This window comes from Ascaphus truei, chromosome 5 (genome assembly GCF_040206685.1).
Source record: "Ascaphus truei isolate aAscTru1 chromosome 5, aAscTru1.hap1, whole genome shotgun sequence".
Taxonomy (NCBI): Eukaryota; Metazoa; Chordata; class Amphibia; order Anura; family Ascaphidae; genus Ascaphus; species Ascaphus truei.
Window position 1 is genome coordinate 136,809,316 of NC_134487.1, and position 24,988 is coordinate 136,834,303.

General features: G+C 42.4%; 1 protein-coding gene across 2 annotated transcripts in view; it reads left to right on the top strand.

Annotated features, from left to right (window-relative positions):
• Positions 1-24,270, top strand: part of FBXO38 (F-box protein 38) — a 37,028-nt gene extending 12,758 nt beyond the window's left edge. For both annotated transcript variants that reach the window (XM_075600933.1, XM_075600932.1), the window contains exons 8-22: positions 2,530-2,623; positions 3,314-3,444; positions 3,754-3,924; positions 5,680-5,822; positions 6,375-6,612; positions 7,265-7,387; positions 7,840-8,019; positions 9,406-10,056; positions 10,379-10,476; positions 11,592-11,694; positions 12,430-12,596; positions 15,140-15,285; positions 17,195-17,298; positions 20,761-20,874; positions 22,667-24,270. In XM_075600933.1, the coding sequence (XP_075457048.1) occupies positions 2,530-2,623; positions 3,314-3,444; positions 3,754-3,924; positions 5,680-5,822; positions 6,375-6,612; positions 7,265-7,387; positions 7,840-8,019; positions 9,406-10,056; positions 10,379-10,476; positions 11,592-11,694; positions 12,430-12,596; positions 15,140-15,285; positions 17,195-17,298; positions 20,761-20,874; positions 22,667-22,845 (2,642 nt within the window). In that variant the 3' untranslated portion in view covers positions 22,846-24,270. The remainder of the gene's footprint in view (positions 1-2,529; positions 2,624-3,313; positions 3,445-3,753; positions 3,925-5,679; positions 5,823-6,374; positions 6,613-7,264; positions 7,388-7,839; positions 8,020-9,405; positions 10,057-10,378; positions 10,477-11,591; positions 11,695-12,429; positions 12,597-15,139; positions 15,286-17,194; positions 17,299-20,760; positions 20,875-22,666) is intronic.
• The last annotated feature ends 718 nt before the right edge of the window (positions 24,271-24,988 follow it).

Genomic DNA, 24,988 nt, shown 5'->3' on the forward strand with positions numbered 1-24,988 from the left:
CTTTGTTTCTGCATGCAAATGAGTCACTTACAATTCAGAGTGTTACTCTTTGGAATTGCCTCTGTCACCAGGGTATTTACATAAATGATGGTTGTAAAAGCGGCACATTACAGTTTAGAGAGGAATCATTATTCTTCCGTATCTACACCATTTGCTGCTATTGACTTCCTCAGTAGAAGCCAGACACAATATAGAATTAGAATGTTAAAGATTTGTGACCGGGTTATAAATGAAGAAAAGAACAGGTTGATGCACACTGCAGATTTTGTTTGTTTGGTATGAATTTCAGCATCGAAAAAGTAAACGTGTTTTTGCCCTAAGACAAATGGACAAACATTGCAGAAGCAGGAGATAAAAAGTAAAGTCAAGAATTCAAATAAAAATGTTGAAACCTTCTAGTATATAGAAATCTTAAAAGGACTTTAATCAACTTTCCACATCAAAAGCAAACAGCCACTGATTAAGTCTGATCACTGATTAAATCACTGATTATGCTAAGAGAGGCAAATCTGGAAAGATGAGTCTCTAGTGTTACATGGCCTGAAATGGGCAGCCTGCCATCGGACAATGGGCAGATACTATTATCCTCTTGCTGATGAATGTCTCCCAGTGCCTCCCAAAGCTATCCAGCCAAACGGCCTCCTTAATGTGTGCTGTTGGCATAGCCAATCTTGGTCACTCTGATTTCTAATCATCAGACGCGACCAGTTACTAACTCCCCCGCAGTTTCCTCCCATTCTGTATCCTGATCTGAACCTGGAGAGTAGCCAGGGAGTCACTGATGGGTCACATCTGATTAAAGATCAGAGTGGTATGTGGAGGAGGTACGTTCCCAAAATGCATTTTCATGTACACAGCAGAACCTACCTATAAATGTTCTGGCACAATCTAGAAAGGAATTTAGAGTTTCAAACACCAAAGGTTTCATTCTATGAATCATCGGGGGACAATGTAGCAGCAATAACTTGAATAAACAAAGAATACACAGATGTTTAATTTCTGCGGCTTTCATATCTGGACCACCATATTTATTAGTTCACCAAAGCAAGATTCGAATGAAGGCGACAGTGCCTCCTTTCAGATACAAGACTGTGTCACCCTTCCACCAAAACCAGGAGTTTGTAGTACCCTTGTTTTGTCTTAATTCTTCAATTGAAAGTTTACTTTCAATGCACTGACTTATTCAGTAAGACAACTAATCTGTTTGTACTGTGAGTGTGCAGAAAAGAGAAGCTGCATCAGCAGCATTCATCTCTAGATGGATCAAGACCTGCATTTCAGAAGCACCTCTTAAAGCTGATCGGATCACTCTTTCTGAGATTATTGGCCACTCCTTTTGAGAGCTACAGCATGATAATGAGCAGAGAAAGCTCCGGCTACTCCTGAGGTGTAGTGGAAAGCAGCCACTTTGCCTTCTCTTCATACCTTTATCCAACACTATAATTTAGATCTTCAAGACTCTTTGGTTGCAATAGTTCCCAGTTCAGAAGAGCACTAGTCCCCTGCTCCTGGAACATTAGCTGTTTGACATCCCATATGTAGACTGCCATGTGGGGACACAGAAGAAAAGTGGAAATGTAACTACCAATGTTTTGTTCTCTTCTAGTCCCTCCATGACAGCATCCTTTTGGCCACCTATTATATTGTTTGTGTGCTTGTTTCTAGCTTGGAAGAAGATAATTGCCCTGATGTAGAGACACACACCTTTTATTACGAGGTGTCAAAGTTTTTGTCCTACCCGCAGCTAGGAGTAGGTGTTGGCCAATATGTAATGGCTGTCATGGATGAACTAGAAGAAACAGAATTATCAGTAAATCAATTTCAATTTTTTTCTCCTATACGTTCCTTCCCACGTTTAATCTATTCTCCTTTCACCTATTTTGTGTGTGTGTGTGTGTGTGTGTGTGTGTGTGTGTGTGTGTATACTAAATGTGTTAATTATAACGTATACTACCTAATAAGTGTTAAATAGTGTAAATGAGTGAATATAACTAATATTTCAAATTGAATATAAGTCAAAACAATGCTAATTTGGACATCAAAACAACATATAAAACAATAAACATAAATAAAACCCTTTTTATCCAAGGGAAATGTCCAATGTGCAAATCAGTCATAGTAAATAGAAATTGAAGGAGTCCAGGCTGCTTTTTAAGATGAACCACATCCAGTGACATGGACCTAAAAAGAGAAGAAAACAAAAAGCACACACTCCATAGCGCATAAATGTGTATTTAATTAAAACAATGTTTAAAACAATTAAAACAATGAACCGCTGATTTCCCTGCTCACGTTGTGGGTCCGTCATCTGAGGCGCAGTTGGATTCTGGAGCAGTCATGTTGGTGGTGATATAACATTCACACATGCTGTTTTTATTACTTTTGTAAGTGTGCCCTCCCCCCTGTTCATTCCCCTTGTTTTAATTAAATATACATTTATGCGCTATTGATTGTGCACTTTTTGTTTTCCTCTCTATCTATATTCCCTCTTGTTTAGTTCTTTCTTTGATGCTTTTGACCCGTTGACAGGTGGTTTTCGGAATTTGCACACGATTGTCTTGGGGGCATGCAAGAACGCTCTGGAAGTCGATCTTGGCTACCTCATAATTACGGCTGCGAGAAGGTGATTGTTATATTTGAAACTCTTGTATTGCAATAGATCCTTAACATCAATTGAAGCAGGCAGTGGGAATTCTTGATTGTTCTTTTCTCCAATTGTTAACGCGATGAAGAACTTTATAATATGCTACATATGGGATATTTAAGGAGGATTATTATACAACAAAAGACAAAAATACCTAATGCTACATCCAATGTGACAAAATATATAGTTAAATACCTCAATGTCAGTATTCTCATGAGGAAGGGTCATTAAGTTAAACCCTTTGGCCAAAGTGTTGTAAGCCTGCAAACCTCGCCAAGGCATGACCAGTAAGCAGGTCCTAAAACTACCTGTGAAAATTCTCATTTACCTCTGCTGGAGGGAGAATGACTTCAGTGGGTCTATCCATACAGGAACATGATAAAAACCTGCTACTTAAAAAGTGGGGTGAGCTTACACCCAGGGAGGAGGGGCCACCAACCTCCAAACAACTGATACCAGTTGAAAATTAAAATGTCAAACATTCCCCCAGATTTTTTTTTTTTTTTAAATCTCGTAGAAAGTTCTGTTTATTTCTGATCAGTTTTGCAGCCATGAAACTATAATAAATCACTACCGTGGCCGCTTTTTTCTTGTCAGTACTGCATAATATCAGGAGAGTTGAGACCTCATCATAATAGACCCTGTGCTTCTTTTTTTTTTTTTTTAAAGGTTACACGAAGTTCGCATCCAACCTTCCCTGACCAAAGATGGCGTGTTCTCAGCACTGAAGATGGCAGAGCTTGAGTTCCCACAGTTTGAAACCCTGCACCTGGGATATGTGGATGAGTTTTTGCTGCAATGTAAAAATATATATATATTTTTAACAGTACATAACCTTGTGTACGAGGCCAGTAGATAACTTGTATTTATAAACCTTAGTTCAGAATTCATCTAGATATTGGAGTATACAGAATCGAGCTCTAAACTGTGCCTTGATTAGAAGACACTGTGATTTTATACACACATTACTAATGAAGAGCCACAGTGCTATTGTAGTGCTTAAAAATGGGCCCTGAAGTGTATTAAATCTGCTGTGAAATTAAGCCCACCTGTAAATCTCTGTATTTAAAGACACACGTTGACTAATGATGCCTTTTCTCCTGCTTCAGGTAAGATGACCAATGCCAATCTGATGAAGTACGGTCTGGCAGATGTGGCGGAGAACCCAGGGATCATCACAGATATTGGGATGAAGGCTGTAAACGAGGTTTTCTCATGCATCAAATACCTGGTGATCTACAACTGCCCTCACCTTCATAACCCGAAAAACTGGATCACAGGTATTAGACCTTCAGGATTTGGCAAGCTCCTTAACCCCTTTGAGTGTCCCGTGCTGTAGCTACCACGTCATGAGGTCTGGCATTCCAGGGGCCCTATGATGTAGTAGCTACATTATGAGCTTTTCGCTGGTTTGCTAGAGGAGATCTCGTTTGCTCTAAATAAGGTCTGACCTGACGAGAAACCGAAAAGGAGGCTCCTCTTCCATCCGCGTCGTCCGTGGCATTGCAGTAGGCCTGCAGAATTCTTGTGCCTTGTCCCCTCCGGCACATAAAGGGTTAAAAATTGTCTTTTGTGATTTCGCCCATTGTATGTAAATGTGTTGCTCTTGACATTCAACGCTGATTTTTTTATTTATTTATTATTACTTAGAGCTCGTCTTGCCATTTGGAACACTGTTTTTATTTTTTTGAATCTGCTACTTTATTCAGGAGATATGTGCTTGAAATATTAAGTGTCCGGGAGCTTAAAATTGAACTCTGCCCAGAGCACAGTGCAGTCTTGGGCTACTCTTATAGTGCCGGCGACGTCAGGCTGTGGTCGCTGAAAAAAATCAAATTGAGATGACTTCCAGCGTTCGCGACCAAGCCGTTGCACTTACTTTAAGGGCACGCGACGGCAGCAATGCATTTGTTTTGATGTGATGTCGCGTCGCTGTCGCCGACACTATAAGCGCAGCCTTAAGGTTACCATTATAGCCTCAGGTGTTAGACATGAAGAAATTCATGATTTTTAACACTAACAAAACCATTTTTAGTAGCAGGCTCTGTTCTCGGTTCACAATATTAACATACAAGTAAAACTCTGAGACTTTTTTTTTTTTTTAATTTGTTTCTCAACCAGATTCTAAAACCAGCACATAGGCCCACACTGTGACAATGTTATACTATAGGAAAGACATTCTTTAACACTGTGGCTCAGCCATGCAGAACAATATGCAAAGCTTTTCAGCACCAAGGTGATGTTTTCAGAACCAGTTTGTCTGTGATTTTTTTTTTTTTTTTTTTTTTTTTGAGCAAGTATTTTTATGTAGACTGTGTGATGCTTTTTGGTCTTTCATGCCACAATGCAGTGGAGAGGCCTACTTGACGAGAAGTGGTCCCTATTTTTTTGTTTCTATTTTGTCGCTTTGCCATTTTATACCATTTTATACCAAGAGCAAATGCTTGATGAGCCCAAAACTACCAAATGTTAAGTGCACAAGTTAATGACTTGCAAGCTTAATGTAGCATGTTTAGTAGTATTTATTATTTAGAAATAATACATAGTAGTTTGTAAATTGCATGATTCTATGCAACATAGAAAAGCAGTGGTGGGACATAGAGGTGTGGGCTGTAATAGTCTCTCAAAATATAGGCTAAAGCGGGGTTCACAATCTTTTTCCCCTGGGCCCCAATACCGGCTCTCTCCCATCCTCGCGCACCCTCCTTACCTTGGCTCTGGCGTTTTAATGTCACGTGACCTCGCTGCGTCACTTGAACCCGCGTTGCCATGGCGACACGTCACCAGAAGCCGTCTGAGCCAAGATAAGTGAAGTTACAGAGGCCTTTGCTGCTCCCATGGTATTTAACTTGAATGCCTTCGGGAAGCGTGTTGGGCCTCCGTAACCACCGCGCCACCCGCAGAGAATCTCGCGCCTCCCAGTTTGCGCACCCCTGGGATAAAGTGCATTACATGCTGTGATGTTTCCTCTGTTCTGTTACTTAGCCATGGAAGTCTCAAAAAAATAATTGTCAGTCCTTCACTCTTCCCCAAAGATCACTCTCGTTGGAGCCGCCTTGTGGACCTTACTCTGGTGCGCTGTCACGCCATAAAGTTGGAGTCCTTCAGTCAGTTTGTCGAGTTGCTCCCAAGTTTGGAGTTCATCTCATTGGACCAGATGTTTCGTGAACCCCCAAAGGTAAGTGTTTTAGAACCAAATCAGTTTGGATAGGAAATTGCTCCTGGTGTTCGAGCAGTCAAACATCTTTGTTAAGAAACTATCCTAAAGTAGCTGATAAGACTGTGACCTTCAAGGAGATGGTAGAGAACCTATTCCTGTACTTCATCAGTATGGGATTTCAGATGCAGAGGCTGCAAGCTCAGGCATTTGTCTGATTCATTTAAAGGTTGTTATAATACTCTTTGCAGACATGTAATGTTTAATTGGTAAAGGACTGTAACAAAAGATGAGCCTTTACATTCTTCTTTATGTAATGGTAAGTTTATTATAGTTTTTATCTTATCGCCAACCATCTGAAGCAATGAGCAAACCTTGATTGGGCATGTTGTTGTGTTTTTCTGTTTGTTTGTTTTTTAAATGAAAATTCTTCCCCTCTTAATTATTTTTTCTTCTCATGCTGCCCATATAATATAATAAGGTATATAAAGTAAAAAAAAATCTGGTGAGCAGTGCAGAGGTTTGGTTTCATTTGAGGTGCATTGCCAGTCGGTAAGGTCTTCTCATTCGCAGGGCTGCGCCCGGGTGGGTCTCAGCGCTGGAACAGGCATCGGAGTGTCCTCCGCCCTGGTGAGCAACCAGAACTCCAATAATGAGAATGAAAATAACAACAATCACCAGAACCACAATAACAACCTGCAGCACAACAATCAGCAGCACCATAACCCACAACCCCAGCAGGAAGAGGGGAATGAGGAGCCAGAGCTCAGGCCAGAGATCCCAGCAGAGGAACAGCAGATTGCTGCTGAGGGTAAGAAGTCCACATGATCGTTCAAAGTACAGATGTTTGTATGTATATTTTTGCTTCCAGACTCGGCTGGTTATTACAGTACCTCAGTAATTTGGAGCAAATGCATATCTCTGTGCCACCTGTAATTAGTGTATCAATGTTTCCCCCTCTCACTACCAGAATATTAGAGGTAGCTAACTGCATGAAAAGCAGAGCCATATTTACTAAGCAGTCTTCTGCCATAAGACATCTTCTAATGCTTCGACATGCCTTACAGCCCAATCAAGTCAATGGACTATAAGGTGTCTTCCAGCACCAAAGGGTGTCTTATGTCACAAGATTGCTTAGTACATATGGCCCACAATGTATTAAAATCATTAAGGGCTAAAAAAGGGAAAAACTGTTTTCCCCTCCTTTTTGGACACCATTTTCATGTGTTGTCGATCAATATGCAGTGTTTGCATCTGAAGTATGAGCTAGCAAACAGTGGAAGGCACTGACCACTTTAAACCTTGTTAATCCACCACTATGCCATGCTTTTGTGGGCGGGACACACTTAGGCCTTTATTTACACACTTAGGCTCAACTTTCTTATGACATAGCACAGCTTGGTAAATGTGTCCCTCTGTGCTTTCTGCATACTGTATGTCACTGCTTTTCTTACTACTTTCAGCTCTAAATGAGATGGAAGACGTGTCGCAGGATGACGTTGGGCCTGCTGATCAGGAAAACCAAAACGAGGCAGCAGCTCCCAGTCTGGCTGTTCTACCAATGGATGTGGATGAGGAACGAGCAGGTAATATATCTGTTTTTCTGCCCCGTTCACACTTCTTTCTCTAGACTAGGGGTGCGCACCCTTCCAGCTTGCGCCCCCCCCCCTCTTACCTGTCCTCTGGCGTCTTCTGACGTCACGAAATGACGCCACGTCGCCAGAAACCAGTTGAGTGAGTTACAGAGGCCACGCGTGCACTCCCTGGCATTTAATTTAAATGCTTTGGGGAATAGTGTGGGACCTCTGTAACCGCCGCGCCCCCCCCCCCCCCCCCAGTTTGCGCACCCCTGCTCTAGACACCTGCCTGTATTTATCTGCATACCACTAGACTCTCTTCATTCGCTGTTTATCTCCCTTCCTCTAAAGACACTTTTTTTTTTTTTTGTAGGCGCGGTGTGTAGATTTTCTCCAGTGGGTACCAGTTTAACTCGTGGTTTGTTAATCTTGTTTTTTTTTTTTTTTTTAACACATTGCAGGTCCCAGTGGGTTGCAGCCTGTTGTGAAAGGTGCTCCAATCACAGTCCATGATTCGGACAGTGAGGAGGAGGATGATATTGTTAGTGCACCTAGCACATCCAGCACCAACGGCACCTCACTAAGCTATCCCAACGGGGAAGAAGAAAGCAGGCAATTGGCTGAGCCCAAAGAGAACACAGGTGAGCCAAGTGTGTGCATATGTGAGAGCAGGAAATGGCATCACCAGGTTGGCACAGGAAAGAGGAGATCTATCTGTCTGGACTTTTTGTTGAAAGAGTTGGGGCCTAAGAAGGGAACAAGTGGCCTCTTTGTAATGAGTGTTATTTGAGATGGGGTATCCCATTTTGAGCCCTTGTACCACCTCCATATGGCCTTGGGCAAGTAATTCTGTCTTCCTTGACTTCAAATAATTACAAATCAGATTGGCTGCTCCCGGGCTGCTGACGGAGTGGATTCCTAATGCCTGCAATTTAGTTTTGTCATAGAAAAAAAAAAAAGATTTTGTTTATTTTTATTGGAAAACTAATGCTGTTGGTGGTCCCAAACATTTCAGTTTCTAGAGCTTGGCGCTTTGCCTGCACAGTACCATTTTGGGAGTCCTTATTAATAATATATTCTATAATAGAAGTTTGGTTTCATCTGTAGTTTTAGTACAGGCTTTGGTGTTTCCCTGACCTACATGTTTGCGTCTTTAATTAAAGATTTGCATGATTTGTTTGTGCCGCCCCTTTATTTGTATTTCATTGTTATAAATTTGTAATTTGAACATTATTCACTCTTGGGCATATGATAACTGAAATGATGTACAGGCATACCCCACATTAACGTACGCAATGGGACCGGAGCATGTATGTAAAGCGAAAATGTACTTAAAGTGAAGCACTACCTTTTCCCACTTATCGATGCATGTACTGTACTGCAATTGTCATATACGTGCATAACTGATGTAAAAAACGCATGTGTAACAGGCTCTATAGTCTCCCTGCTTGCGCACAGCTTCAGTACAGGTAGGGAGCCGGTATTGCTGTTCAGGACGTGCTGACTGGCACATGCGTGAGCTGCCGTTTGCCTATTGAGCGAGATGTACTTACTCGCGAGTGTACTTAAAGTGAGTGTACTTAAACCGGGGTATGCCTGTAACCCAGAAAACTGTAGGATACATCTTTTTTCTATTTATCCCAAGTCTTTTAGTTGCATAGTATTGCCGGCAACCACATGTTTACAAACTCCGATAGACTAGATCTCGATGATGAAAGCCAGCAATATGTCGACGTATAATGTAGAAATCCAAAATTGTCAGAATTGGTCTATTTTGTCACATGAAGTCAACTTTTATGGTCTACCAAATGTATACTTTCAGCTAAAAGCTGGTCTTCACTGTCCTTGTTCGATTTCTGTAATTTCACTTGTGACGTCTCTTAATTTTGGTAAGGTTTGCAGATCTGACGTTTCTGCACAGGTAATTTAAGCTACATTTTTGTGTATGCAAGTTACACTGCTTAAACATTAATAGGCAGTGCATATATCCTTCATATTTGTGACCATGTATCAATGTCGATTTTCAGTGGTTAGTGGCAAAGGAAAAGCCCCATTGCGCAAGAAATGTAGTGTCGAGGTCAAGAGTTCTACAGAGCAGATGGTGCCAAGTGAAGAGAGCAGCTGTGAGAAGGGATGTCAGGTAACCAGCGAGCAGATAAAGGCCGACATGAAAGCTGCCAGTGACCTACCCGAGAGGAGCAGAGGAAAAGACTGTCCTGCTGAGGTTGAGGCAGATGGTGGAGTGATGAACGCATGTGATCCTGCCCCCCAAAATTCAGCCAATGGTCAGGCTTTAAATGGCTGTCTGGAGGACGTAGAGGTGTGCAACTGCAACAGACCTGGTGGCTTTCAGCCCGCTGCTATGCCAAGGCAAGAGTCTGGCACTGTGTGCTCCCACTGCTCCAACAATAGGATACGGGAACAGCAGCAACAAAACAGGACTAGTGGGAGTTGGGAGGGGCAGCAGCCATCTACTAGCCGGTCTTCTCCAGCAAATGTCTCAGAATACACACTCAGGACTCCGGAAAGTGGGGCTCACAGGACTAATACAGGAATGAGGGGGGATTCAAGTGCGTCGCCTGCCTACTGCCATACAGATTATGGAGAGAACCGCTCCCACAGGCCTCTAACAAGAGCACGTACAAGGCTTTCTCGGGTGCCACTGATGTCTGATAGTGGTGAGTCTTTTTAGTGACGTGTGTGTGTATGTGTCTCAGGTGATGGTGGGATTTTTTTTTTTTGTTAGACAAAGTACGTGGGAACAGTGTACATGTTCCAGATATAGGAGCATTTTATGCCTGGAGCAAAGCTCTATAGTGGTGAAGCATTGTAGAGGTGATCATTTTTGTGTGCTATTATTTAATGAACTTTAGATATTAGGGTGTTTGAGACAAGACAATCCCCTACAACTTGAGGCACTTCTACGTTTCCCAGGGCAGTGAGCCATCAATGAGACTGCAGTAGTTTTGTGCATACGAACAACCTTGTTTATCCATGCAGAAACAAACCTGAAGCCCAGGAAGGCTGTGAAGAGGAAACGCACTGCAGACAAGTCCACCAGCACCAGTGACCCTGTCATTGAGGATGACCATGTTCAGGTAACGGCTCCTAAGAAAAGGAAGGTGATTGCTAGGGATGTGGAAGGCATAGATTGTGTGTGCCTATGCAAGAAGAAACAACACTGGTTGATGTTACCGCACCAGCCTTGCATTTGCTGGTCTTCAGGTGCTCTGTGTACTTGGAATGCAATTAATCATAATGCATCCAAAAACAATAAACTTTATCAGCAGCACACAAAGATCCAGAAAGGGCAAAACATGCATTGGGTGTTGTTAAAAAAAAAAATTTAAAAAAAGGAATTGTGCTGCTTATGTGAAATGAGGGCCTTTTTACTTTCAAGGATAACATGAGCTGCTGTTGTCACATTAAGGGGAAATAATATCCAAAATTGATTATATAACATACATTGAAGCTAGAGCAGTTAATTTATGTGCTGCATGGTGAAAATTATTTTAACTTTGATTACTGATGATCAAATTATTGTGCTTAGAAGTAATTTGGTTAACTGAATTCATTTTTCTGTGCTGTTTATTGACGTCTTATGAGAAATTGCAGAGTATGAGTATTGTAATATATTTTTTTTATTGAATTATAGCAAAATATAGATATGACTAACAACAATATCCATTGATAAATATGACTAACAAACTGACAATGATGATATTGCTGCATTACTGAAATAGTCTTGAATCAACGGATGTATAGTTTGATCTAGATGGTTCTCACATTTTGGAATTGTGTATGCGGGTGGTACTCAGCTCTCTGGTCAGCATTGCTTAAGCAGGGAAAGTATAACAGATACAGCTGAACCCTGTTTTATAACGTGATACTCGGGGTCCACATAATGAGACTGCATTAAAAAAAAATTAAATGGCTGCCGCGATCATGGGTTCCGCGAGGACTTACCCGCATCTGCAGCTTTTTCCCTGCTTCATCAGCTTCGGATCGCACTATAACGGGGTTGAGCTGTATTAGAAACTTCCAAAGTGTTTAATCCTCTTAGTGCTGCAGGATACCACAGTGTAATATGGTGCGGTACCCCTACAGTACCTTAGGTACTAATTCTTTAATGTATCCCATTCTGTATATTGACCTGTTCTCATATAGATATTAGCTGAAACCATTTTAGCTGAAACCATTTTCTGTCATTCAGGTGCTGACCCTCAAGTCCAAGAACCTTGTGGGCATTACGCTGACCAACTGTGGCATCACTGACATGGTGCTTAAAGACTGTCCTAAAATGATGTTCATCCATGGTGCGTGCATGCTCACTGTGAAGTCTACTCATCACTTCACCAAAATACGGGCAGGGAAAAATTGCTACTTTCATACAGAACAACAAACTACTAGCACCACTTTACAGGAAAATACTTATGCAAAATAGTTCAGGATCAAGTAACACTAACAAAATAGAAATAAGTTTCCCTCTGCTAGTTCTGAACACACATTTAATTGTATTCTAACAGTCGTATGTCATGGTTCTGTCCTGTTCTTCCTGAAGAAGGGGAGAAGTGGGATTAGAATGTTTTCAGATGAAATCAGAGATCGCTAGTAAAATAAAATAAAGTAACGTAAAACAACTATTTAACAAAATTATTTAAGCCAAAGTTGTTGAAAGAGAAATGTGTTGTAAGTGTACAAACCTCAAACGGGGTATCCATGCCACGCACCACAGGAAATTGGGCCAGTTCCTAAAATGGAACATCGGATATGAATACAGTTTACAGAGATCTACATTAGTGGTGTGTGCTGTAAGGATTGTGGGGGCACGCCCGCATGTGGGGGGAGTGCAGATAGAAAAAAAACAACTTTATGATTACCTGATTTTTTTTTTGTTTTTTTTTTTGAGGGGAGATAGGAATTCTGATTTAGTTTGTGTTGTAGGATGCCTCTGCACTCCTATTAACAAGCATATTGAGCCAGATGCTGCAGCTTTGATTTGATACTTGAGTGCACATGCCCATTTATTTATATTTCTGTTTTGTTTCCAGCCACACGATGCCGTGTGCTGAAGCACTTGAAAGTAGAGAATGCTCCAATTGTTAACCGCTTTGACTATGCCCAATGTAAGAAGCTGAACATGGAGCAAGTGCTGGACCAGATTCTCAGGATGCCCCCTGAGAGAAACCGTATCATATACCTTCGTCCCATGCAACAGGTCAGTGGACTTTCTATGAGCAAATTTTATAAAGGGAAAAGTAGACCTGAATTGCATCTCTTCCACTCGCCGATAACTGTATTCCTTAAAAGGGCAGTTCCTTCACGGAAATTAATTCATACTCCTTTGTTACGTAAATTAACAGTAATTATTATATAGCTAACACTTGAACAGGTGACCACAAGGGGTCACTATAAGCCCCATAAATTGCACTCTAAAGTTACAGTATCCAAATAAGGACACACTGAAGTTGGAAAATTTATATTTATAAGGACCAAAAAAGGATCCATTGACCCTAAGACAACAGACTCAAAAGCCAATTAAAACCAAAGATAACAATAACATTTTAATAAATCTATATATGACAAAAACAAACACAGACATATAAAGGGAACATATAAACATAGGAAATTAAAATCCCCAGTGGGAGAGACGGCTAAGTGTAGGGATGAACTAGTATCTAAATATATACTGTTCTGGTAGGAACAAATGTCCTATGCGGATATAAGGTGTATAGGATGAATATCACAATTAATATATCAAAGCTGTTATTAGACTAAGCCTCACAAAATAGTTGTTAGCAGAGTCATAATTGCCACCAGAGAGGGCAAGCTGAGACACAAGTCAAAAAATTCCCGGTATATACGGGTAACCAAAACAGATAAATGTCACAAACGGTGATTACCTGGATAGTAACCAGAGAGGATTGTCTGTATATAAATATACACACCAAGTAACGGAGGAGATAATAATCCTCAGTGTGCAGACATCGTCACGAAATGGATAAACCAAGCATGACGCAGCTTGTCAGTTGCTGTATGTTGCGCCTCAATACCTGTTTTGGTCTAGTGAGAAAAGGATGGATATATTGCTGTGTCTGCTTCTATACTACCTTATCTTCATATCCCCGCACAAACAAGCCGTCTCCCCTTGTGCGCGTCATACGTCTTGCACCTTTTGGTTACATTATCATCATTATCACTTTAGTTTTTAGAATTATATTATATTTTATTATATGTTCACCTCACTTTGTATTATTCACCTATTTGCACTATAAATATATATATCCTTACATTAGATGGCTAACACTATTTACATTAAGGACTTCAATGTCTTATGTTGGATATACCTTGATGCAGCTATCCAGCTTGCTTTCGACATTATTATGAATTAATAATACACTTTACACAATACGAATATAGTCCTTTATTAATGAGTTACCTGAGTTCATATGTACTACTAAAGTGTCCTCATTCAACTGTGGACGTTACTTGTTCTTCATCGTGATGACTTGCCTGAATCCATATGTATTATTTAAGTGTCCTCTTCCATCTGTGGACGTAGCTTGCCCTGTACTGTGATCACCTACCTGTATTCATATGTTTGATTTAAGTGTCCTCTTCCATCTGTGGACGTTGCTCTTTATGGTGCCAGACTGACCACTATGATGGTAAAGTGTCCTTATATTGGTTTTGTATCTAATCATATTAACTATATATTTGGACACTAATACGATACCCTTAGTGGATATATGTTACGAGTTGATGTACCTAATAAGATCCCCATGTAGTTCTGGTTACATTACATCCTAGGCAATACAATCTGGATACTGATAAAAGATCCACGTTATTCTCAAAATCTCCTTTGCATTATAAATATGTCCTCTCTTGCTCTTCTCCGCGATACATTAGCACGATATGTATGTCTATATACATCTGGAGTCATCATGACTCAGATACACTCCTTGTACATATTCTTTAATTTGCCGCGAGAGATCACGCCTATTTAGAGGCTTGACCAGATACTTACTACTGGTCGGTACTGCGGCTCCTCCCTGACATCAGACCTTAAAATGCTGCATTCACAATCACGGTATGTGACTCCTCCCCCTGAAGAAGCGTGCCTAGCACGTGAAACGTAAGTTAAAAAATCACTATATGTATGGCAGTAATTATGGCACTTTTCGGCAAAGATTAAAAGGAAAAACACTGTGTCAGATAAGAGTAGCTGAGACGCACCCAGTAAAAATTAATCATTTTCTACAGAAAAGTAAGTCTTTAACTTAAAGGATGATTAGATTTTATGGCACTTGCCTTATATTTACTATGTGGGACTGCCCCTTTAAACTGTGCTTTGTAGGGTGGACAGGGAAATAATACATTTAAGAGAAGTGCCCCACAACTAAATTGATGTTAGAGGGGGAGCTTGGTGAACATTTGTTTTAAAGATACGAGCGATTGAAAAATGTTTTGGGTAAGGACATTGCATACAAATGAGACAGAAAGGAAGTAGTTTTGTTGGGTGGTGTGTGAGATGAGAGATGAACTAAGAGGCTTAATTTATAATGGAAAAAGGCGAAGTGTGGGAAGCATGACCGTGCGATTGGATAGGTAACATGGTAGATGGTCGTCAGGACATGTACAAATTTTGAATGTAGAATCTGACTTAAAGGATTAAGGACCGTGATACATAAAGGAGTTCTGACTTTTTTTTATTTTGTTTTCTACCGATTGCTCTTAGATGTCATTATGTTTTCCAAACAGGTGGATACACTTGCTTTGGAAAGGAAGATTTTCAGTGGACCATACCCCTACCACATCTGTATCATACATGAATTTAGCAACCCTCCCAATGTTAGAAACAAGGTGCGTGTCCGAAGTTGGATGGACACCATAGCAAATGTGAATCAGTGAGTAACCTCTTAAATACTCTCTATATGTTCATAGGATGCTAATGGAGGGAGATTTAAACCTGGTAACTTTACCAGTAAGTATCTCAGGAAACTGGTGCACCCTAGAGTTGAAAATGGCGACATCTGGCTGAGGGGGCCTTCTGGTTCCAACCAATCTGATTCTTTCAAAACTAAAGCGGTCTCATATTTTAATCTGGTCTGTAACTATTACATGCGCCTATAACATATATTATCTTTAACTGAGCATACAATGTCTAGTATATAATGTTAACCTTGTTCACTTGATGTAACTATGTATTTGTAACCATGTAATTGTCTTAACTGTGCTCAGGACTAGGGTTGCCAAGTGACCAGTATTGAACTGGACTGTCCTGTATTTGGATACTCTGTCCAGTAAAAAAATTGAGGTAATACTGGACGTGTATGTGTCTGATATAGTGATCTGACCGGCTTGGGGGGGGGGCGTGTGATTTCCCCGAGCAGGGCTGTTTAAAGGGGGCTGGGACGCTTCCTCCATCCTGATTGACTGCATTACCCAGCAGCTAATCAGGAGGAGGTGTCGGGAGCTTGGGTGTGGGGCCAAGGAGAGGTGGAAACAGCATGTACTGGAGGTGAGTGTGAGTGTGTGTGTGTGTCATCGCAGCTTTCACCATTGTGCCCAGTATTTTTGGAGAAGCCACCTGGCAAACCTACCCAGGACATACTTAACAACTAGAGGTAATTCTCAATGTATTACTTCCTGCTACAACATTTTATAAATGAATAGATCATGCGGGAAACAGTTCTGTTTTCTTTCTATGACTGGATTTAAAATGAATAATAAATACCCAATCATTGCTATATATTTTTTCCATTTATATAGGGCTGTACATAGTTTTTGCATTCTCAATTAATTTTTGCCCCATAGAGCTCACCATCTAATTTTGGTGCAGGGCACAGAAATTGAGTGACTTGCCCAAGGTTACAGGGGGAGCGTGTGTGCCCGCTGCAAAGGCAGTGATATTACCACAGAGCTGCTGCTTCAGCCTTAAACTTAGCATTACAGTAAAGACCACAAATATATTAATAGCAACTTGGTATTTTAAATAATTTCGCAACATTGCTCTAAAAAAAAATCCTAATTTGTTGTTTACCCAAGGGCGGAAATCTTCAAGTAATCAGAGGCACACTTAAGTGACACAAACCCTGGTTGCACAACACAGTTGTTGGGCTGTATAACAACCTCGCACTGTGCTTCTCCCATGCTAAATAATGCATAACCATTTCTCATTTCACTCCCATCATGATCACTTATCCACAGCTGTATTTTACCACACGCTCAATATACTCACATTGACACTGTGTATATACAAATATTTCTCCTCCACTCCTAAAATGTGGAATCTTGTATTTTTGTGTACATGGCTCTCTTCTACTCTTAAGAAAAACGATACACATTTTAAGTGACGTGCCTAAAACAAACTAGTTAAAAAAAACAAAAAAAAACTCAAACTGATAAATGAACAAGAACATATTTATGCCAGTAGAAAATGCAAATACTGATTGTGAATTGATGGTGAATACAGATTAAGTATACAATAAAGGCCTTGTCAAAGTGAGCAGTATTGTTTGTGGAGAGCAGTAAAACCAAACAAATTCTTACCATCTTTCCACTGTAAACCACTGATTTGATTGATTGGACCTTTTGCTCAACATTGCAAAGAGCATAATCCAGCCTGTGAGTGCCTATAAGCTGAACCACAGCGGTCTTCTTTTAATCAAGCCTGTTGTGTAACTTTCCTGCTTTACATTTCCTTTTCTCCTTGTACATCCACATCGGACATCCACACCTCTCTCCCTATGTCTGTTTTGACTAGTTGTGCCTGGCGCTTTAGTCCATTAGTCCGGTTTTTTTTTTCTTCCTCAGAGAGCTAATCAAGTATGAATTCTTTCCCGAGGCTACACGGACAGAGGAAGATGTAAAGAGATATACAACGTACCCCTGGGGACGAGACATTTACACACTGGAAGGTAAGATTTATTTATTTTCTAGTGGTGTGTGGGAAATATTGACTTGTTGGATCTGTATTACTGTTCGTGGTATACGAGAGATATTGGCAGTTGATGTTTAGGACATTAAGACCTTGAGTCAACAACCTTGTTTTGTCTCTGGGTGTAAAAATGTCCCAATTCCTGGTCACAGAGTGATGCACTTGACACCCTGTAGGCTATTTTGTTGGTGCTAGATAATAATGACCTTTTTTACACGTAGCACTGCTTAAAAAGCGCTGGGCTATCACAGGCCTATCTAAATGTAATCTGTTTGCATTCAAGTTAATTTCCGAGCACACACGCGTACATGTTGCTGGGTGAATGTCCTTTTACAGCATAAATCATGTAGAGATTGTGGAAGTATAATATTTGTTATATTAATATATGTATAACTATAAGAAAAGCCATGTTTTGTGTACAGTGTATTATGGGTAGCAGTGAAGACATATGAAAGACTTTTTTCTTCTCTGAAATTTCTGTCACCTTATAATAGCTGACCGTGTTTATTTTCCTGAGGTGGGACCCTCGAGTTCTTATCTGTTAATTCTTTCTTTTGTAGAGTTAGGCTATGACCACGCTGCCGCTGAGAGCGGTGACGTCACCAACTCTCCAAGCATGAGCGCATGCTGTCCTGCATAATTTTGCAATTTCTGTGTGTAATTTGTGTGTATGTGCTGTTTGTTGTGTGCATTGACTGCTGCTGAGCGAGCTTCAAAATCAATTTTCTTTGTCTCCCCAAGCACCGAACTTGGGAGAGCGTACGTGCAGGAGTGCACGCGCCATGTGAGTGTGTCCGTGCAGATTCACATTCACAGAAGTAAATGCACCAAGCGCCCTCAGCGGCAGCGTGGACGTAGCCTCAGGCTGCGCTTATAGTGCCGGCGACAGCGACGTTGCATCAAAATAAATGCATTGCCGCCGTCGCGTGCGCTTATAGTAAGCGCGGAGTGATGGCTTTGTCGCGATCGCTGGAAGTCATCTCAATTTGATTTTTCCAGCGACCGCAGCCTGATGTCGCCGTCGCCGTCGCGTCGCCTGCACTATAACTGTAGCCTTAGGCAAGAGAGATACAGCTGTTAGCCTTGAAGGGGGAATATATAGCAAATGTATAACCAATAATGACATATGAAATTATGCATGCCCTATCCCTTTTTTGGGGTATAAGTTAGAGTTAGACAATGACTGGGTGGGACACAGTGGGTGGGTGGCTGGGAGACGGTGACAGTGATTGGGTGGGTGGGAGACAGTGACTGGGTGACAGTGACTGGGTGGGTGGGAGACAGTGACTGGGTGACAGTGATTGGGTGGGTGACAGTGGGTGGGAGAGAGTGACTGGGTGACAGTGATTGGGTGGGTGGGTGACAGGGGGTGGGAGAGAGTGACTGGGTGACAGTGATTGGGTGGGTGACTGGGTGGGTGACAGTGACTGGGAGGGTGGGAGACAGTGACTGGGTGGGAGAGGGTGACTGGGTGACAGTGACTGGGTGGCTTGGTGGGTGGGAGAGGGTGACTGGGTGACAGTGACTGGGTGGGTGACAGTGACTGGGTGGGTGACAGTGACTGGGTGGGTGGGTGACAGTGACTGGCTGGGTAGGTGGGTGGGTGACAGTGACTGGGTGGGTGGGAGAGAGTGACTGGGTGACAGTGACTGGGTGGGTGACAGTGACTGGGTGGGTGACAGTGACTGGGTGGGTGACAGTGACTGGGTGGGTGACAGTGACTGGGTGGGTGACAGTGACTGGGTGGGTGACAGTAACTGGGTGGGTGACAGTGACTGGGTGGGTGACAGTGACTGGGTGGGTGACAGTGACTGGGTGGGTGACAGTGACTGGGTGGGTGACAGTGACTGGGTGGGTGACAGTGACTGGGTAGGTGGGTGGGTGACAGTGACTGGGTGGGTGACAGTGACTGGGTGGGTGACGGTGACTGGGTGGGTGTCAGTGACTGGGTGGAGTGATTTACCTTGCCGCCGGACGCTTTCCCCTACTGCCCCCGATATCCCCGCGGCAGCTGCCCGGGACGGGAGGTGGGCTTGGGGGCGCGGGAGGTGGGCTCGGGAGGGGGGGGCATGGGAGGTGAGCTCTGGGGGAACGCGGGAAGCATTGGGTGGGAGACAGTGGGTGGGTGGCTGGGAGACGGTGACAGTGATTGGGTGGGTGGGAGACAGTGACTGGGTGACAGTGACTGGGTGGGTGGGAGAGAGTGACTGGGTGACAGTGATTGAGTGGGTGACAGTGACTGGGTGGGTGACAGTGACTGGGTGGGTAGGTGGGTGGTTGACAGTGACTGGGTGGGTGACAGTGACTGGGTGGGTGGGAGACAGTGACTGGGTGAGAGTGACTGGGTGACAGTGATTGGGTGGGTGGGTGACAGGGGGTGGGAGAGAGTGACTGGGTGACAGTGATTGGGTGGGTGACAGTGACTGGGAGGGTGGGAGACAGTGACTGGGTGGGAGAGGGTGACTGGGTGACAGTGACTGGGTGGCTTGGTGGGTGGGAGAGGGTGACTGGGTGACAGTGACTGGGTGGGTGACAGTGACTGGGTGGGTGACAGTGACTGGGTGGGTGACAGTGACTGGGTGGGTGACAGTGACTGGGTGGGTGACAGTGACTGGGTGGGTGGGTGACAGTGACTGGGTGGGTAGGTGGGTGGGTGACAGTGACTGGGTGGGTGACAGTGACTGGGTGGGTGACAGTGACTGGGTGGGTGACAGTGACTGGGTGGGTGACAGTGACTGGGTGGGTGACAGTGACTGGGTGGAGTGATTTACCTTGCCGCCGGACACTTTCCCCTACTGCCCCCGATATCCCCGCGGCAGCTGCCCGGGACGGGAGGTGGGCTTGGGGGCGCGGGAGGTGGGCTCGGGAGGGGGGGCATGGGAGGTGAGCTCGGGGGGAACGCGGGAAGCTTGCCGCGGGGGGAAGCGAGCCACAGTAGGAGCTAGTACTTCCCCCTCCATCCCACGTAACGTGTGGGCCGCAGTAGGAGCTAGTACTTCCCCCTCCGTCCCACGTAACGTGCGGGCCGCAGAGGAGCTGGTACTTCCTCCTCTGTCCCACGTTGGGAGCGGGGGGGGGAGCCCCTCCTTGCCCTGCGCATGCGTGCGGGACCGCAGGGGGAATCGCGCCAATTTTTTTAAACTTGAGCAGGGGGGGCACCGCGCGGCCAGACTCGCTGCGACCCAGCAATTTTAGTTCCGTGGCCCGGTGCCGGGTCGCGACCCACCATTTGGGAAACGCTGAGTTAGACTGTTTTGGACTTTCAGCAGTATGTTTTGTGTTTGTCACACAGCAATGTTTGATTTGTATTAGATGCACTCTTGCATAAAGCTGTTTGCAATAAAAGTTCTCAACCAAATCACTTACCCGAAAAGTGACAAGTGTGAATTTGTCCATGACAAGATCTAGTTGCTGACTCCTTCCACTCTCACCCCTTCATTAGGTGTGGTAGATCGAGCCCCCTACTCCATGATCACTGATTTCCCATGGCTGCGCTCACTCAGAACTGCAGAACCAAACAGCTACGCCAGATATGACTTTGAGGATGACGAGAAGAGTAAGTAGTAATAATAATTATGGCTTTATTTCATATAGCACTTTTCTCACAATGGGACTCAAAGCGCTTCACAATTACAGTTTAGCGCACGGTACGCAGCACAGAGGCATTTTACAGACCGTCCCTACCCAGATAAGTTTACAATCTGTTTTTGATGCCTAAGACACAGGAAGATATAAAAAGCAACTTGCTGCAAAGTCGCACGAGGGTGACACCGGCAATTGAACCAGGTTCCCCTGATTCAAACTCTGTGTCATTGTTTACATATATCAGAGTCTTGACTCACTGAGCTACTCCTTCAACCCCTACGTCAATGAGCATAGTGGGACAGAGACTGAAGCGTGACGCAATTCTTCAATGTCTCAGCAATTCAGTGCATGTTGTCTCAGCAATGAACAGATTACAAGTGCAATACCACCTTTTCTGGAGAAAAAAATGTTTTCAGCTCTGATAACTTTCAATGAAGAATGCTGCAGAGATTTCATTTATGAGCACCAACTAGCCCCTAGCAAAAGCAGCATGTATCCTAGATCCCCTGGTATTTCTCCTTGTGCATTTTACAGATATTAAGTAAATAAAAATCACGAATTAAGAAGCAAACGTTCTAAATGGTAAATTTATATTTTTGTTGTGTGGAACTTTAAATTGGGGTTACTTATTTTATACACTACAATAAAATTAAACGAGATGTGTACTGTGCCTCATTGGTACCGTACATTACTGAGATATTATAATGTAAAACAGCAGTAACTTGTATTAACTTCTTGGGCACCCATTTCATTGGTTCTACCCTTTTTCCAGCTTGTGCCAATCTTGCATTTCATCAGAGTAGCAGTCATTTTGACGTTTATGAAAAAAAAAGACTTAGAAGGAAAAAGTCAGTGCAAACAGAAACAAGGAAAAATATAGTGTAGTGTGTTTGGTATAATGTGGATAAAAAGCAGGTACTAATACACTCACAAAAGTAGAGTATAAAAAGGGGTGGTGAAACACTCTTTCAATGGGTCTCCAACAGGTGTCGGGGCGTCTCTGTGGCCTTCCTGTAGTGACGCGTTATAGGCACTGGTGGAGATTAATCGCATGCTTTCTTTGACTCCAATGTGTCACCATGACGACATGTTCTCTTCCCTACGCGTTTTGTGGTTAATTGTCTGCTTCCTCAGGGGTCATCCCCTTTTTTTGAGGACTTTGGAATCTGATTTAAAGCCACATAATAGCCAACATACTACACTATATTTTTTCCTTGTTTCTGTTTGTACCTCCATTCTTTTTCTTACTAGGTGATTTCATGGGTTAGTTTGTATACTGCAGTATCTAAAGATATTCAAATTCAGTGTGTACTTTATTCCCCATGTACCTCATGCATGATATTTCCATATGATTTCCTGATTGAGATTCAGTTCTTCCCCTTTTTTCCTTGTTTCATCATATATAGATAGATATAGAGATAGATAGATATAGAGAGAGATAGATTTATATCATCACCCTCACTGGTTTGTATACTTTTTTTTCACTATACATCCATCTTCATTGCAATAATACATTTTACACCGGTTTTTAGGTTTTATTTTGTGTACCTAGTTGAAAATGTATGCAGTTTATGAACTGTGGTTTTTAGTGTAACATGATACTCTAATATAGAACCCCGGTGAGGTCTCGTGTGCCATATATTGATATGCCCACACTAACCTTACACTATTTCATAGTGTGAATCCAACCTTTTTGTTTTGTATATTTGGGAACAATGTGACATAATGAACTTCTGATCTAAACCGTTTTTCTTCTGTCTAAGCTACTATTTATGCACCACGGCGGAAAGGGCAGCTTTCAGCTGACATTTGCATGGAAACAATTGGCGAGGAGATCTCAGAGTTACGGCAGATGAAAAGAGGAGTGTTCCAGCGAGTTGTTGCCATATTTATTCATTACTGTGATGTTAATGGAGAACCTGTGGAAGATGACTACATATAGGAGGAGAGGCTAAACTCCTTCACATATGTTACTTCTCCTCTCACTACCTGTGCAGAAGGCTTGGAGGAATAAAAATCACGGTGTGCACTTGACTAATGGAAGGTGATCCCTTTGTTGCAAGCAAGACTTGCAATTGGAGAAAGCATGACCGGGCTTTTGATAGTAATATTTCCAGAGGAACAAGAGTATAAACGTGCAGTCAGTCCAATGTGGCACTCTGATTCCTAGTAACTCTCCCAATGGCATTGTCTTTCTGTAACCTCTAAAGCTGTTTTAGCAGTGTATCAACGATAGCGGAGGTACAACCAGATGGGGAGAAGCTGTTGGAATGGCTTCCATCTCTCTAAAAGAATAGGGCATTTTAATTCCACAGAAAAGGGCTGAGCCATCTACACAGTTCCCCTAATCCCTCATTTATAATTCCATAATGTCACCTCACCAAATCTACATTATCTGATGGAAATCTAAATTCAGTGTGCTAGTTGTCATGATGGTGACAGTGGAGCCAAATAAAAATGGACCATCGTGGTCTTAGTTCTCTAGCTCGCCCCAAAAGGTTAGCCTTTAGAGTATGAAACTGGTAGCAATTAATAATTCAGTGCGGTCTTCATGGCTGTGGGGGGTTCTCTTGAAGGAACGGGATAGTGCGATTCCTACATTTTCAGAGGAATGGTACCTGGATATATATATATATATATATATATATATATATATATATATATATATATTTATTCAAGACGAAGACTTGCTGTAAAACAGAGTGTAAATGTGTTAAACTATATAGCCAGACTTAAAGTTGTCTAGCAGTGATTGTGGTGGTGAATTAGCTGAATGTGTGCAAGGATTGCATTCAGAGAGGTGAATAAGGAGCAGCATTTTTGTGGCCTTTTATAGCAGCAGACTTCCTTTGCAAGGAATATTTTGGTTTCAATAAAGTAAAAGGTCGTATCTATGTAACACAAATTATGTTTGTTTCACATTTTGTAATCTGCATGTAACATTTCGAAATACTGCAGCAGATAAAACTAAAGGGAATGAGGCTTGAGCAGTTTGTATTATACTGTTGAGGCTAAAGTTATAAATACACAATGGTGGCCATGTTTAATAAACCCATGGCCACTGGTCACTTACAGATTTATGTGAGAAGTTTGAAATGCAAAGTAATATTTGCTTCTTTTTTTTTTTAACGCCATTTTGCACTGAATCAAAGCCACCATACTCTGCAAGGCAAATCAGATTTCAAAGAAGCAGTTCCTGCCGACTGTAAACATTTGTATATTTCTGCTTACAGAATTATTATTTTTTTGTATTTGCACACAGCAGACGGAGTTGTTTGACAGATGCTTTATTCTGTTCTTTTCAACCATACCTTTACCTCCCTCTCTCATACAATGAGGAAGTCAAGTAAAAACTCATTGAAATGTTCAGTGCGTCTGTGCTTGATTCAATGCTAAATTTACCTAGTGTAACTTAAACTATGAAGGTACGATGGGCCTCTGATGAAAGTTATTGGTCTACAATCTTATGTTCGTGCATGTTTTCATTGAGAGTTGGTAATGAGTGAAAACAGTACAAATAAGGAATCTTCTTTGCGCCATGGGTTTGTGAGTAAGTCTGCATTTGAATGAGGCCTTGTTCCGAGAGCGTGCTGATGTTGGGTCCTCTGCTGCCATGATATTCTGAATAACTTGATGCATACTTTAAAAAGGAGAAGGGGGAACTCCTACTTTATTTTTACCACTCGTCCGTCCGTGTCCCCCCCCCCTCTTTTTTTTTTTTTTTTTTAAAACATGGGTAAGAAGCGGTGGTTCTCTGGACTTGAACCCGTTCATTTCAGCATCTGGGGAACCGCATATATTTATACCTGTAAATGTAGCACCAGCCCCTCCAGGGGAAACAAATTAGCGGTTTTATTCTCCTGTGTTACGTGGGACAGAAGGGAGCCACAGTGTCTCCGGCATCTCTTAACACTGCCTCTAGACTTTCAACAACTGAAATCCTGCTTACTAATCTAGCCAGATATTACAGTACTCCATATTTTTAGAACTGTTTGATATAATTTCATTACTATAGTAATAAAAACAGAATTAAAGATTTGATGCCACAACAATTCTAGCAGATTTTGACACACAATAAAAATACA